This window comes from Podarcis vaucheri, assembly GCF_965113315.1.
Source record: "Podarcis vaucheri genome assembly, chromosome: 3".
Taxonomy (NCBI): Eukaryota; Metazoa; Chordata; class Lepidosauria; order Squamata; family Lacertidae; genus Podarcis; species Podarcis vaucheri.
In genome coordinates, this window is record NC_138761.1 from 30,806,716 (window position 1) to 30,821,926 (window position 15,211).

Below are 15,211 nucleotides of genomic sequence, written 5' to 3' on the forward strand. Positions count from 1 at the left end.
GGAAAAGCCCACGCAACCGGAAGGAGGTCCAACGGTTTGTTGGCTTCGCGAACTTCTATCGCAAGTTTATCAAAGGCTTTGCTATGCAGACGGCGGCCATCACGGACACGCTCAGCTCCAAGAAAAAGAAGTTCATCTGGACAGAGCAGGCGGAGCAGTCCTTTCAGGCACTCAAGCGGCTCTTCGCGTCGGAAGAGCAGCTGCTTCATGTCAACCCCAGCAGGCCGATGAGGGTGGAGACAGACGCCTCGGACAGAGCCGTGGGAGCAGTCCTGATGCAGAAAGACCCGCAGGGGGTTTGGAGGCCGGGAGCGTTTTACTCCAGGAAGCTCAGCAAGTCCGAACAGAACTACACCATCTGGGACAGGGAGTTGCTGGCCATTCATGCAGCGTTCAAAGCGTGGAGGCACTTCCTGATCGGCGCCAAGCACACGGTGCAGGTCTGCACGGACCACAAGAATCTGGAGCACTGGCGCACGGCACAGTTCCTGAACAAGAGGCAGATACGTTGGGCTGAGTTCTTTGCGAACTTCGACTTCCGAATAGAGTATGTCCCAGGGGACACCAACATCATGGCGGATGCTCTCTCCCGTAAGCCGCAGTATCTGGAGGAGGCAACGCCAGCGGCCGCCATGCACATCTTCGCACCTACAGTGTGGGCGTGCGCTGCGGCAACAGTTGACCTGGAGGCGGTGCGACGAGCGTTGCAGGATGACTCCTTCGCGCAAGCAAAGATGGCAGAGGTGCACAGGGGCACGGCAGCGACCGACGAGTTCCAGCTGCGAGATGGATTGCTCATCCGTAAAGGGGCCATCTACGTGCCGGGAGACGAACTTCGCGCCAAGGTACTGCAGCAGCTGCACGACGCGCCCACTGCCGGGCACTTTGGCAAGGAGAAGACGATGGAATTAGTCGCCAGAGACTTCTGGTGGCCCGGAATGAGAGGGGAAGTCGCGGACTATGTGGCGAGGTGTGACACCTGCCAGAGGGCCAAACCAGTGCACAGACCGCCGGCCGGACTGTTGGAACCGCTGCAAACTCCGTTCGAACCATGGGAGAGAGTGGCCCTGGACTTTGTCACGGATCTGCCCAGCTCGAGGGGCAAGACGGCCGTGCTGGTGGTGGTGGACTTGTTCTCCAAGATGGCACATTTCATTCCGTGTGCTAAGGTGGCCACGGCGGAACAAACCGCCAAACTGTTCATAGATCACGTGTTCAAGGTTCACGGTCTGCCGCGGTCTATTCTGTCCGACCGAGGGCGACAGTTCATCTCGAATTTCTGGCAGAGGCTGATGGGCTTCCTGAACGTCAAGATCAACCTGGCGTCGGCTAGACACCCGCAGACCAACGGGCAAGCGGAGCGGGTCAATGCCATCATGCAGCAGTACCTGAGATGTTATGCGAATCAACAGCCTGCGACGTGGGTGGATTACCTGCCTCTCGCCGAGTTCGCCTACAACAACACGAAGCACGTGTCCACGGGGGTCACGCCGTTCTTCGCCAACAACGGGAGGCACCCCAGAAACTTCCCGGGACTGGAAAGAATGGGGGAGGGGGAGCCGCAGACAGCAGATGCGTTCGCGTCAGAGTTGCAGGAGGTCCACGATCAGCTGCGGCGGCACCTGGAGCTGGCCAAACACGCATACAAGGTACAAGCGGACAAACACAGAAGGGTTGGCGAAGAGATCCATGTGGGAGACTGGGTCTGGTTAGCAGCCCACGCAGTGCCGGCCAGGTCGTTGGCGAAGAAGAAACTAGGGCATAAGCAACTGGGGCCCTACCAAGTCGAAGAGCAGGTCAACCCGGTGGCTTTCAGGCTGGCGCTTCCGGAGGGTTCCAGGATGCATCCGGTGTTCCACAGATCGGTGCTCACTCCCTACAAGGCACCTCACAGATTTCAGGAACCAGGCACGGCACCAAGTCCACTCCGAGCGAGAACCGAGCAAGGGGGAGTGGCACAGGAGGAGCGCATCAACGAAGTCAAAGAGATTTTGGACTCTAGATGGGGGGAAGAGGGGGTAGAATATTTTCTCGCCAAGGAGGGCACCCCGGCCAGTGCCAACAGCTGGGTGCCAGGCTACGCTCTAGACGAACCTCTGCTCAAAGAAGAGTTTCATGCCCTCTTCCCCCACAGGCCCATGCCAGCAGACTTTTTCGACGACTGGCTTTTCACGCCCACGCTTTCAGCCAGCACGTTCCGGGGGTTCAACTCGGACGAGGAACCGACACGCGACGCACGTTCCCCGGAGGGGTCACCCTCGGGATCTGCCTCAGAACCTTCGTATTGGTGGGACGATAGACCAGAGGAGCAGTGGCGCAGGAAGTGGCTGGAGGGTCCAGGCCGAGCAACGCCCCCAGGAGGAAGCGAGGGAGAGACGGACATGGACGTATTCGGGGACGACCCGGGTTTCGAGCACGGTGGCACAGAGATGGAAGCGGAAGTGACCGTCGTCGACGAGAGCAGGGAGGAAGAACCGGAAGATTTCAGATGCAGGCCCGCCACGGGAAGCGAACTGTATCCGACATTCGTCCCCATGACACGGCAGCACCCAGCTCCCGCACCGGAAGGAGGGGAGGGGGGAAGAGGGGGCTTCGAGGGGGGATGGATGTCAGGGGTTCAGGAGCAGAGGCAAGGGCAAGGGAGGAAACAGAGAGCGAGGGGGAGGAGGCAGAAGAAAGGATGAGTGATGACGACGACCCGAGATCTCCGAGTCTTTCCAGTGAATCGGAAGATTCACAGAAAGGAGCACCAGTGGCCAGGGCAAGGGGGGAGCCTAGGGGGACACCCCAGGAGGAAAGGGCCAGAGGGAGCTCAGAGGGGAGCAGTTGGAAATCGGGACCAGCGTCACCAACAGAGAGCAGGGGAGAGGAAGGGAGTCAGGTATCAAGCGCTGGCAGCTCACAACAGGAGGGAGGGCACGAGTCAGGAGTGGCCACACCTCCATCAGGGAGCGAAGAAACGGTCAGACGGAAAGTGGAAGGTTGGGCGCGCGCGCCAAGTTCAAATGCACAGGAAGGTGGCGCAGTAAGCAGCCCGGAAAGGGAGCCAGGTCCTAAAGCCCGGCGCAAGGAGACAGAAGGGTCCGGGGGGTCAGCGTCAGAAGAGTCCCGGAAGGAAGAGACCCCGGGGGGCAGAGGGACCCAGAGAAGAACAGTCAGGCGGAAAAGGTGGAGTAAGGCTAGGATATTAAGTTGGTGTACAGGAGGCGGGGACCCAGACAGAGCTTCGCCGATCTAACCATAAGACGTAGAGTTGCACGCAGCAGCTTGAGAATGGGAACTGTAACTCAATAAAGACTTTTACTAAATGATCGCTGGCTAGCGTGATCCTCTGTGAGCTAGGATCGGGGAGCAACTCTGACACCTAATCTCCAAAGCCACCCAACAATTCAGTATGGTGGTGCTGCTGGTTGGTTGATTTTATACAGTGGTGCCTCGCAAGACGAAAAACTCGCTAGACGAAAGGGTTTTCCGTTTTTGCGTTGCTTCGCTAGACAAATTTCCCTATGGGCTTGCTTTGCAAGACGAAAACGTCTTGCGATTTTTTAAAAAAGTCGCTTAAAGAGGCGCAGTTGCGACGGACCGTGCTTCGCAAGACGAAAAACACCGCAAGACGAAAAGACTCGTTGGAACGAATTCTTTTCGTCTTGCGAGGCACCACTGTACACAGGTGTTAATGGTATCACACACAGACATACACAGCTCCACATATCGTATATCTTAATACCAGGGCTGTCTGTGGTCCAGATTACTGGAAGGGTTTAAAAAGCCAAATAAAGAATTTCTGTCGTATGTTTTACATTCAAAGTAAATATGGTCTTGTTCACCTTGTGGAAATCTCCATTAGGAATGTGATACAAACAACAAACTAAATCCACCTGCTGTATGAATATAGCTGTAAAGAGAACCTGAAGCCAAATCTGGTCTGTGGCTCCATCCATTGGTCCAAGTTCTTGGTGTTAAGTAAAGCTTACTATTCTACCCTAAATCTCAGGCTTTCCCCTTGACTGCCTTTTTCACTCTGTAAGATCAGATGAGTTATAACAACAAACCAATCTAGGTACAATTGCTTGGGGCAATGGACTTCTTCTCTTACGCAGGCATCCCTTCTTGACATACATTCCCTCGAAATTACTAAGACAGCCACCCGCAATTTGAGCCTTACCTGGGTGGCTGAGTGACAGCCATCCATCACCACCCCCACCCTGGCGCACATGGAGAGGCCCTAGGACGTAGCATGGCTTCCTGATTTCCATGGCTATATATTACAGTTTTCTTCTTACACCTTTTTCATCGACTTTTCTTCCAGACCATATACACCGATGAGAGGGTCCTTCTCCAACGTGTGGCATGACAGATATAAGATCTCTAATGATTGCCCGGAACATATTGAAACCATTGACTCAATGTGTCAAGCACTTACGAGTTTGATTGATGATGAAGTTAAAAACGGCATTGGAAAGAACAGGATACTCTTGGGTAAGATTTAGAAAGAAGAAAATATTTGACATTTGTAAGAGAGCTCATCCTGTGAGTGGAGCCAAACCGGGGAATGTGGTGAGTGGTTATAGAGGCTTTGAGCAGCCAAGGAATCCCTGAATGCTTAGGTAGGGGTTGTGCTAATGTCTTTTCGGTGCTATCTTCAGCCATTATAGTTGGAAGCAAGTTCTGTTTCACCAGAGTTCGTAACACGGAGGTTCTGTTGCAAAGAGGAGACCCATCATCTGCTTCATTTGAGATGGGTCTTTTGAAGAAAACGGGGCAGGCATATGCTCTCTCTCTCTCTCTCTTGACACCACCTGACATAGGTTTTCTTTGCATCCCAGTTGGGATAAGAAGCAGAGCGGTAGTTGGAACAGATTCCATCTTATTATCTGAAAATGGGAAGTTCTGCTGTGCAGAACTCTGTTGAAAGAGCTAGCAACTGCACAAGAATAATGCTAATTTATTTGGAAAGCACGCCAGGTTTTCCAGGCACAGTACATAAGTTAAGATTAAGAAAACAATGCCGCCCCTGACTGCAGGCTTAACCTAATAAAAAAAAGGGATGGGGAGGAATGAGATTCAACTGGATGGCCCAACTGCAAGCTGGTGCCCATGTGTTGGGTTTTCTTTCCTGCATGCAACACCACCCTTGTGGGAGGAATGAGATGCTGTGCCTGGGAGGCGCTAGAAGCACTGCTTCTGTTTCAGAGGAATTGTGGCAATGCAAGCCAGAAATAAGTGGAAAGGCCTAAGTAAACACGCTGACTTTTTGTGGCTACCAAAGTTTAATTGTGTGATGGAATGGCCACTGAGCAAATTACTTCTGGGAAAAGAGGAGCTAAATGGCCGTTTCCCCCCACACAGCAGGTGGAGAGGGCAGTGCTAGCTGCCTTCACCCATTCCTGCCGCCATCATGGTCATCCCCTTCCACAGCTCCCAGTCAGTTTTGACGAGACTTGAGCAGGGCACCATCCTTGTGGATGGAGGCCAATGTCGTCTATCTCTTACACAAACTCTGTGCCTGCTCAAATGCCCTCTAGACGAGGCTCAGAAAACACGTGAGAAATTTGCACAAGAACCTATTTTTGTGGATATACGTGTTACTTGGAAACTATTGTTGCTCTTTAATTATTGTTAAAGTATCCTGGATCCCACCCCCCGAACTGGATCCAGCACCAAATCAATTTGGGGAGGGGGTGGGCAGGACTAATATTTTGTTGTTGTTGTTGTTTTAGCTAGGGTTTAATTAAAGACTGTGTCTTCTTCCCCCATGAACTGAGAGCAGGGAGCTCAATCCTAGGGGTTACGCTTTGAGAGGAAGCTGCTTGTGAAGTATTCATTTAGACCAAGGTTTCCCAAACTTGGGTCTCCAGCTGTTTTTGGACTACAGTTCCCATCATCCGTGACCACTGGTCCTGCTAGCTAGGGATGATGGGAATTGTAGTCCAAAAACAGCTGGAGACCCAAGTTTGGGAAACTCTGATTTCGACCCTGCAGCCTAAACCAGGCTTCAATTCACTATTGTAGGGACTTTTTTAAAAACAAAAAGATAACTTTTTTCCTTACTTCATTTATGAATCACTTCTTATGAAGCATCTTGAAGCAATGTCACAATACAATAACAATAACAAAAATGCAAATATAAAAACTATTTTGAATCCCCTACGCTAGTGTCACAAAAACTAAGTGCAAAGCTGATTTGACAGGAGTAAAGCAATCATTTAATTTTTCCAAAGTTCAAACCATGTGCAAAGCAGCTTACAACATATAAAAAAATTACATAACCACTAAAATAACAAAACTAGTCATAAACAGTAAACAAAACATCAAAAAATACAAACTGGAAAATTTCCACATAAATCATAAGATCCAAAATAAAGATGTAAAAAATTAACATCATCAGTGTTATAAATGTGAGGGTATGTTGTATAGAGGCAGAAGGAAGTTAATGTCCAGCTTTTTCCAAGCAAAGGCCACTAGCAGACCAAGCAAAGGACAGACAAGTGATTCTTTAACATTACACTGCATTCTACCTTATTTCATTTATGAACTGCCCTCCATTGCATTGCAATCCCAGAGCAATTTCTAATAAAATGGTTACAACACAATACAATCAGTACATCAGAATACTATTAAGGGGCTATCCAGGACTTTACCAGGGCTATCCCAGTGCTTTGGGGAAGGGATGGTGAAGCAAAGTGAATGTTCCACCAGTGCAAGGATTTCTGCTTGAGCCAAAGAACGTTCTCCCCATCCATGCCCCCTAAATTGGTTTGAAGGGAGCCCCCTAACACTTTAGGGGAGCAGATTTGGGGAGGGTGTGGGGCACGCAGAGGAAAGATGGGGAAAGTAAATCTGGGCACTGATGGGACCTATGGATAGAATACAGCCCATAGCTTGACAACATACTATGCCCTCTCTTCGTGTGTGATTGCTCACATGAGGAAAAAGTTCTCTTCACATTTGAGTGAAATTGGTGTTGAGAGCACACCAATGAATAATCCAATATTGAGAAAATTTGCTTTTAATGTGGGAATGTCTAAAATCCCATCCAGATGCCACCAAGATCCTGAACGATGGAGCCAAAATACTCCTTGCCTGTTTTCTTTCTGGATCTGGCCAGTCCCTGCTCTTTGAAGGTCCTTGTTTGCCTTGCCTTGGTGGCTCCTTGCCCTGGCTTGTGGAAAATGGTCCACAGAGTCTGTTTGATCTGGTTTCGCCATTTTACCTGCTGACACTGAAGCATATGAAGAGGAGCAGGTGTCTTCCATAGGGCCGGCTGGGAGGGCAGCTACACACAGCACATTGCACCGAGGCCCAGAAAAACAAGGTCTTGGAGGGGACTCTTCTGGAGAGACATTTTCTGTCTGGAAATTCACTTTTGGGAGAATATGTTTTTGCGTGGAACCGCTCCGCTTCACAGAGATGGCTGAGCTGACTGGTGGCTGCCCAAGGAAAACTTCCTTTTGAGCTATTTAAAAAGAGCAGGTGAATTACCACACCATTTTTAAAAATAAGAATAAAGTAATGCAGTGAGTACATCTTGTATCTTAAGATTTCTTTTTTTTTTTTTTACATAAGTGACAAAATAATAACTGTAATTCAACTGGTAAGCATCATTTCAATAACTCGACTAGAGCCAAGCTTTCTCTTGGTTTAATAATTGTCACTTTTTCCATTTTCAACCACCTGCCAGTTTTTAAGCATCATTTCTTTTTTGTCTATTTAAATACGTTACGCTAATGCACATTAAGTTCATTCTCTGTGCATACGGTGAACAGACCACAGCTCAATGCAAAGCGCATGCTTTGAGTGCAGAAGGCCTCAGGTTCAACCCCTGACATCCAAGGTTTGTTTGCATTTTCAAAGGATCACAAAGCATTTGTCACGAAAGACCTCTGAGACCCCAGAGATCTGCTCCTAGTCAGAGAAGAATACAGTGGTACCCCGCAAGACGAATGCCTCGCAAGACGGAAAACCCGCAAGACGAAAGGGTTTTCTGTTTTGGAGGTGCTTCGCAAGACGAATTTCCCTATGGGCTTGCTTCGCAAGACGAAAGCCCATAGGGAAATCTCTGGGGACCTGTTTTAAATTGCTGGCGGTCGGGAGCAAAGACTTTCGCCCACAGCCGGCCTTCAGAAGAGGTCCTGGACCTCTTCTGAAGGCCGGCGGGGGGCAAAAGTCTTTGCTCCCCCCCCCCCGCCTGCCTTCCCGGGACAGCGGAGACTTCTCCACTGTCCCGGGGAGATTTTAAAATGCTGGGGGTCGGGAGCGAAGCGTTCGCTGCCGACCCGCAGCATTTTAAAATCTCCCCAGGACAGCAGAGACTTCGCTCCCGCCCGCCAGCATTTTAAAATCGCCCCGGGACAGCAGGGGCTTTTAAAATGCTGGCGGTCAGCAGCAAAGCCCTCCTGTCCCCGGAGCTTGCAGGGCGGGAGGTGGGAAGAAGGGCTTTTCTTCCCACCGCCAGCCTTCAGAACAGCCTTCTGAAGGCTGGCAGTGGGAAGAAAAGCCCTTGTCCCCCCCCCCCCAGCCTTCAGAAGAGGTCGGGGGACAGACTGTCCCCGGACCTGGTCTGAAGGCGGTTTCCCTAGGAACGCATTAATTGATTTTCAATGCATTCCTATGGGAAACCGTGTTTCGCAAGACGAAAAACTCGCAAGAAGAAAAAACTTGCGGAACGAATTAATTTCGTCTTGCGAGGCACCACTGTATAAAAATACACTGGACAATAGATGAGCAGATAGTCTCATCTTTGTGCCAACCAAGTCACGTCATGGGCAACTAGTCACTCTTAATAACTGATGGCCCTGACTATGACTATTGGTTGGTTAATCGGTTAGAATGTTCCCTAGTGTTTCTTGGTTTCTTTTCTTTTTGTTTACCTAGGTATTTAGAGATTTTAAGTTTGGCCTCACTGTAGTTTTGCTTGTTTCAGTCATGTAAGAATTGTTAAATGTGTTGTTTCTTGGATCTGCTGCTATGATTTTGTTACTTTTGTATATTGCATTTTCTCGGTTCATCTTTAGTACTTTGTTCCCCATTCCGGGAAAATATTCCATCGTGGCTCACCAGATGTTACTGAACGCCCATCATCCCTGACCATTGACCATGCTAGATGGGGCTGATGGGAGTTGGAGTCCAACAACATTTGAAAGGCCACAAATTCCCTATCTCCATTTGTGTCACATATATTGTAGGATCGGGTGCAAGCTGTACTTTTTACCTCTGCTGTACTGGCAGTGGAGTAAAACCATATATGATTTTTAGCTTTCTCTCTCAAAGTCTTTGCTTCCTCTCTTGTAGTTTTCTCAGGACCATTTTTTTCCTTCTCCCTTATTTCTTCCTTCTACGAGTTTGGTATGCCACAGAAATGCTGATCCAAGCCAATGGGTTCCTGCCACCTGTAGTCACTTTCATAAGCAGCCAATGAAAATAAACCTTCTGTGACAGAGCCGTAGACTCGACAGAACGCCAAGGAATACATGCATGGTTTTTGACCCCTTGTTTCATTACAATAACACAGGACACACAACTACTTTCTTGTTGATTGCTAGGCTTCTTCCGTAGCTACTGAGCCACAGGAGAAGGAATATGAAAGTTGCCGTGTTTCCTATAAATATTGGCATATTCATTGGCTTCTGGGTCTGGACAGGATGATGAAGAAGAATGAGAAAGGGTACTGTCAGTTACTGAATAACACCCTGCATTGAACTCGTTGAAATAACTTGACTGGGGCAACTGCTCTGCTTAGCTGTTCTGTGCCAATGCCCCCATTATGTTATGTGTGGCCAATTTCAGACTTAAATGGCAACCACTGTATTTCTGCTGCAAGTGTACGCACAGTAAACTTGCTCACTTCAGTAAGATTTAAGCAGCATCACTGTGCCAGGATTGTAGTCACAGCCAAGTTTCGAGGCACCATGCTCTGTTGTTTTTTGCCACAGGCAACTTACCACATATAACTGAGATGATTAAACAAACCTTGTATGTCTCAGTCTGTATGGTATTACAGTGACGTCATTGGACAGACATATTTTGTCCATCCACTGAAGTGTTACTGTTAGAGAGGGAAGAGAATTTTGTTTGATCCACAAGGCATTTTTTTAAAAGAAGGCTTCTCCTGATGTGTAATGCAATCATATAAGGAATATCAATTTTATTTATGATGAAATTGTTTTGCTGATATTGGAACTTGTATGGATGGTTTTCTTGTGTTTCAGGATGTGTTGAATTGTTTTTATTGTTTTCAGAGCTTGTGTTTTTCTGTTTTATTGTGTTTTTTGATTGTACACTGCATTGATGGCTTTATGCTGTAAAGTAGGCTGTAAATTTGTTTAATAATAAGAAGAAAACTGATCTAATATGCAGTTCCTGGACTAATATATACTCTGATCAGAATGTAATTATCCTTAATATACCACGTAATGACCAGAAGCCACTTGGGCATTAAGTAGCAAATACATACATCTCCAAATTTTGCAATAGAGCTCATGGCTCAAAACAAACAAACAAAAACCCTTGGCAAAATACATAACAAATGTGAGTTTATTGGGAAAACATTATCAATGAGCATTGAGATAACATGTGATAACATATGTATTTAAAAGCAACTTTAAGAATTACTTTTAAAAACCCTATTGATTTCTGCAGAAACTGTATGAAATGGACTTTAAAATGAAACATACAAAATTGGCACTGACAAGTCCATTTCATACATCCCTAGTTATTGAAATATACATTTTATTTTTAGATTTCACTTTAGACATTGAAAATTGGCCCCAAAACTCCCTTGTTATGACTGTGCCATCCGTATTATGCTCAACACAAGCTTATGCAGGACTAGCGTAGGTTTTCATGGTAAGAATGGTGCTTTGAAATCACAGCATTTTCCCTTCAATGAAACCCACTGTTTCCAGACCAGGGGCCTGCAAAGCTTTCCCTCTCTGTAATTCTCCTGGGTACCATGTTTTTCTGAGTAATAAACTGCAGGCTTCCCACTACAAAACCAAATTTCAACAAACCAACTTCTGGCATTCAGGTTTTTTCCTGAATAGCAGGAACCACATGAAAGCTGTAAGCTTTTCTGTCCTCACAGAAGGTGACTGCATTATCAGGCGCTGCCAGTGAGTAATTGCAGGTTGCTTTGTGAGCTCCAGTGTAAGTGAATTTTGAAAAGAAAAGAAGAAATGGAGAGAGAGAAATTGTGATCCTGTATACACTTAGCTTAGAGCCAGGCCAATTGATATCAGGGGGGACTTAATTCTGAATACACATGCAAAGGATTCTGCTGCAAATCATTTCCAAATTCAGAATGAGCTCTCAGTGTGCTCCATGTTGCCTCTGAATTCTGAAGCATCCAAATGTATTTAGTTTTATGTATGCACCCTATGCACCAGCGTCTGACCATAAATATGCATCTATTAATACAGAGCGAAACTTGTCCACTGTATTTTTACAAGTGTTGCGGTGATGGCATCATTTGCTGGAGGGCATAAGGAAATAAGTAGAGGACTCGTGAGCAGTTATTTCTTTTTGAAAAAAGAACAAAGTGTGTAATAGTCGTTCATACCTACATTTTCATAGCAGACTTGTTCTTTCAGAAGATACCTGGAGATTTTCTACTACAGCATTCATGAGACAAATGGGAAGCAGTTTGGGGGGGATTTTTTGTTGCAATCCCTGTATGTTTACCTGAGTGTTAAGTCCTGTTGAACTCTGTGGGATTTATTTCCACATATAAGTGCACAAGATTGCACTTTTACGCTGCAGATCTTTGTATATTTGCCTTGGTTAACATAGTGGGTGCCACTTCTTTGGGCTCCCATAATTTCAAGACATGGGTTTGAAAGGGTTGGTTTTTTCGTCCTGCTGCTTTTCCCCGGGGAAACCTGCTGTTTACCTCTTTAGGTTTTCTGCAGATTGATGTCCGTTCTGATCCAGCAGTAAACTGTTGGCTTTCCCGGGGAAATTAGCAGGGCAAATGAAGAACCTCTCAGATTTGTGCCTAGAACCCATGGGACAAGCAATATAAAACATTGACCACACAAAAGTGTGGATGAACCCTCAGTAAGCCTCCATAGAATTGCACTGCTAGATTCCGGTTTGGTCTTCATAATTCACCATGACATGGAAGGGAATTTGTGGCCATCCAGAGGTTGACTCAAGCTCCCATCATCCCTGACCATTGACCATGCTGGCTGGGGCTGATGGGAATTGGAGTTTAGCGACATCTAAAAGATCACATTTTCCCCTTCTCATGCTTTGAGAAGCCACAAAAAAGAGGGGGCACCAAGTAAACCAGAAGTCTAATTGATTTGTCTAAAAGTATGAATAGTCCCTTGGAATCCCTGTTCAACTGGAACTATACAGTCCTTATATACAGTGAAATATATTGTGGGGTAGAGATTGGTTAAAAATAAAAAGTGTTCATCGCAGTCAATATGGACTGGGCTGCACAGACATTTGGCAGGCCTTTTTCCTTTGTGAACAAAGGTACAGTCTGTACAACTTGATTAAGTTTTAGCTTGCTCAAACGTGTTTCCTACAGGGTACTGGAAAGCAGAAAGTCATCACTGAAAGCATTTCTGATAGTTTCTCAGAGCTTTGAATGTTTGCTTTAACATTGTTTTTCCCCTTAAAAATCCATAGGTGGTTTTTCAATGGGAGGAGGCATGGCAATGCAGTTAGCCTATAGGTACCACCAAGATGTAGCTGGAGTGTTTGCTCTTTCAAGCTTCCTCAGCAAGACCTCTGCTGTTTACCAGGTGGGTACCGAACTCTTTGCTAACTGTCCCATTGTGGCCATTTAAAATCTCAGAAGGTTGTGCCAGAGTGTAAACCCCACCCCACCCCCACCCCCCCAATTACGTGGCAGGGAACCTGTACACTCCCTTTTCAATATCTTTTAGTTTAGCAAAGATAATGATTACTCATTGGTCCCAGCTTTAAAGCTAAGATCTCTGATACACTTTACTAATCACAGTAAACAATGACGGGCTTAGATGGACCAATGGTCTGAAAGTAGAAAGCAGTGGGCAATTGCTTATTGATCTTTCTGCAGTTCCTTACACTTGCTGGATATTCCATGCACTCACTAATCTAGGTGGATCACTGGGTATCCACTGTAAAATATCTCCCTTCTCTTCTCTATTGTGGTAACAACACAGATGTCTGTTTTGCTAACAGGCGCTGAAGAAAATTGAAAGGGAACCACCAGAGTTATTTCAGTGCCATGGAACTGCTGATGAACTGGTTCTGTATTCGTGGGGTGAAGAAACCAACAAGATGTTGAAATCCCTGGGAGTAGCGACTACGTTTCTGAGCTTGCCAAACCTTTATCATGAACTAAACAAAAGTGAGCTGGACAAACTGCAAGCTTGGATTTTGAAGAAATTGCCAGAGTAACCATGAACAATAAATGAAAGTATATATAGAAAAGAAATGCCATGGAATTTTCTGTGCTCTGTGGCTTTCAACCATGTAATATGATTATTTCCTATTAATAGACATAATTCATTTTTTTCACAGATATTCAAATGAAAATATTAAAAACTCACAGAAAAGTAAGTTGCCATAAATTTCTTGAGTTTTATCTGTTTAATTTCCCAGGTCTTGGTTGTGCCTACGATTTGTATATTTATTAAAAAGGATGAAATAGAATTACAAGCACTAGCAGGATCTCATCTCAATATGATGGGTAGCCTGCAAAGTCCAGAAACTTGACTTGGTGGCTCTGTGGTCTAAACCACTAAGCTTCTTGGGCTTGCCAATCAGAAGGTTGGCAGTTTGAATCCCTGTGACGGGGTGAGCTCCTGTTGCTCTGTCCCAGTTCCTGCCAATCTAGCAGTTCGAAAGCACACTAGTGGAAGTAGATAAATAGGTACCACTGCAGCAGGAAGGTGAACGGCATTTCCATGTGCACGTTGTGGTTCCGTTGTGCCAGAAGAGGATTAGTCATGATGACCACATGACCTGGAAAACTGTCTGTGGACAAATGCCGGCTCCCTCGGCCTGAAAGCGAGATGAGCGCTGCACCCTATAGTCGCCTGTGACTGGACTTAACTGTCCAGGGGTCCTTTACCTTACCTTTATCTTACTGTATCTATGAATTGATTTTATTACTAATGGTAATAGACGATTATGTCTCAGGTAAATAATTATTTAACAGAACACACAAACACAATGCAAACAGATCTTCAAGCTCACTTTAAAAGCAGTTTGCCATGGAGCATGGGGCAGGTATTGAACAAGCTTTTTGGAGTATTAAAATAGTTTTGATCATGACCTAAATCTCCCAGGTTGCAATCCTATGCAAAGCAGTTGGGCTTTGTTCTGTGCATAGATTTGCAGAGGATTGCATTCTGCCAAAATGGACTTATGAAAGCCATTGATCCTGAAGCTTGCTGAAATTGTTTTCTAAATATGTTCTATGCTTTTTCTCCATGAACTGAAGCTGAAAGAGAGGGAGCCACTTTCATACAGCTTTTCAGTGATCACTTCAGAACCCAGCAAAAGTTCATTCAGAAGCACAATAAATAATTAGTCAATGTCCTTTACTGTTTAAAAGTAACTTCTTTTTTTCTAGGGGCCTTTTTTAAACCAATATATCATGTAGCCTCTCATTTCGGTCTTTAAGAGTTGAAGGCCGTTTGGCAAATCTAAATGAAACAAATGAGTGGGCTTAAGCCGTCCGTTTCATGATACCTTCTGGAGCTGCCACTTACGTTGGCAAGGTACATAATTCAGCAAGCAAATGAAAACAGCTTCAAATTAGGCTTGAATTCTCCTGGGTTCTGTAAAGGTTTTCTGTTCTGCTTGGAAACAAAGTTTGGTGGTAGTTGGTTTTTTTTTTTCTTTAAAAAAAAAATCTTCCACCATTATAGATTGTTTTTAAAAGAGGGCTGCAATTCATGAATAGATTAGTGCTTTGAACAGCAATGCTTCCTAACTAATTGACTTGTGGCTGCAGACAGCTGGAGCCAGAGAACAATTACAGGCAAGACTGAAACCAGCTGATCAAGCCTAAAATTATTGGTAACAAAACTGGAATGCCCAAGAGGTTGTGGAGTTAAATTAGTCTCCCCTATTAAACCATCTGACAGTCAAGTGGTTTTAAAAGAAAGAACGGAAATAGACCTTGGATCCTTTAATAACTTCATTCAGGGAAGGAAAAGGATGGGGGGAGAGCTGGATTTGTGGATTGAAGCGAGAGATGTATGAAAAA

At 45.9% G+C, this 15,211-nt stretch overlaps 1 protein-coding gene across 1 annotated transcript in view; it reads left to right on the forward strand.

Moving 5' to 3' along the window:
• Nucleotides 1-13,554, forward strand: part of LYPLAL1 (lysophospholipase like 1) — a 29,580-nt gene extending 16,026 nt beyond the window's left edge. Inside the window, exons 3-5 of the mRNA XM_082217971.1 lie at nt 4,310-4,479; nt 12,637-12,752; nt 13,174-13,554. Coding sequence (XP_082074097.1) covers nt 4,310-4,479; nt 12,637-12,752; nt 13,174-13,392 — 505 coding nt within the window. The 3' untranslated portion in view covers nt 13,393-13,554. The remainder of the gene's footprint in view (nt 1-4,309; nt 4,480-12,636; nt 12,753-13,173) is intronic.
• The last annotated feature ends 1,657 nt before the right edge of the window (nt 13,555-15,211 follow it).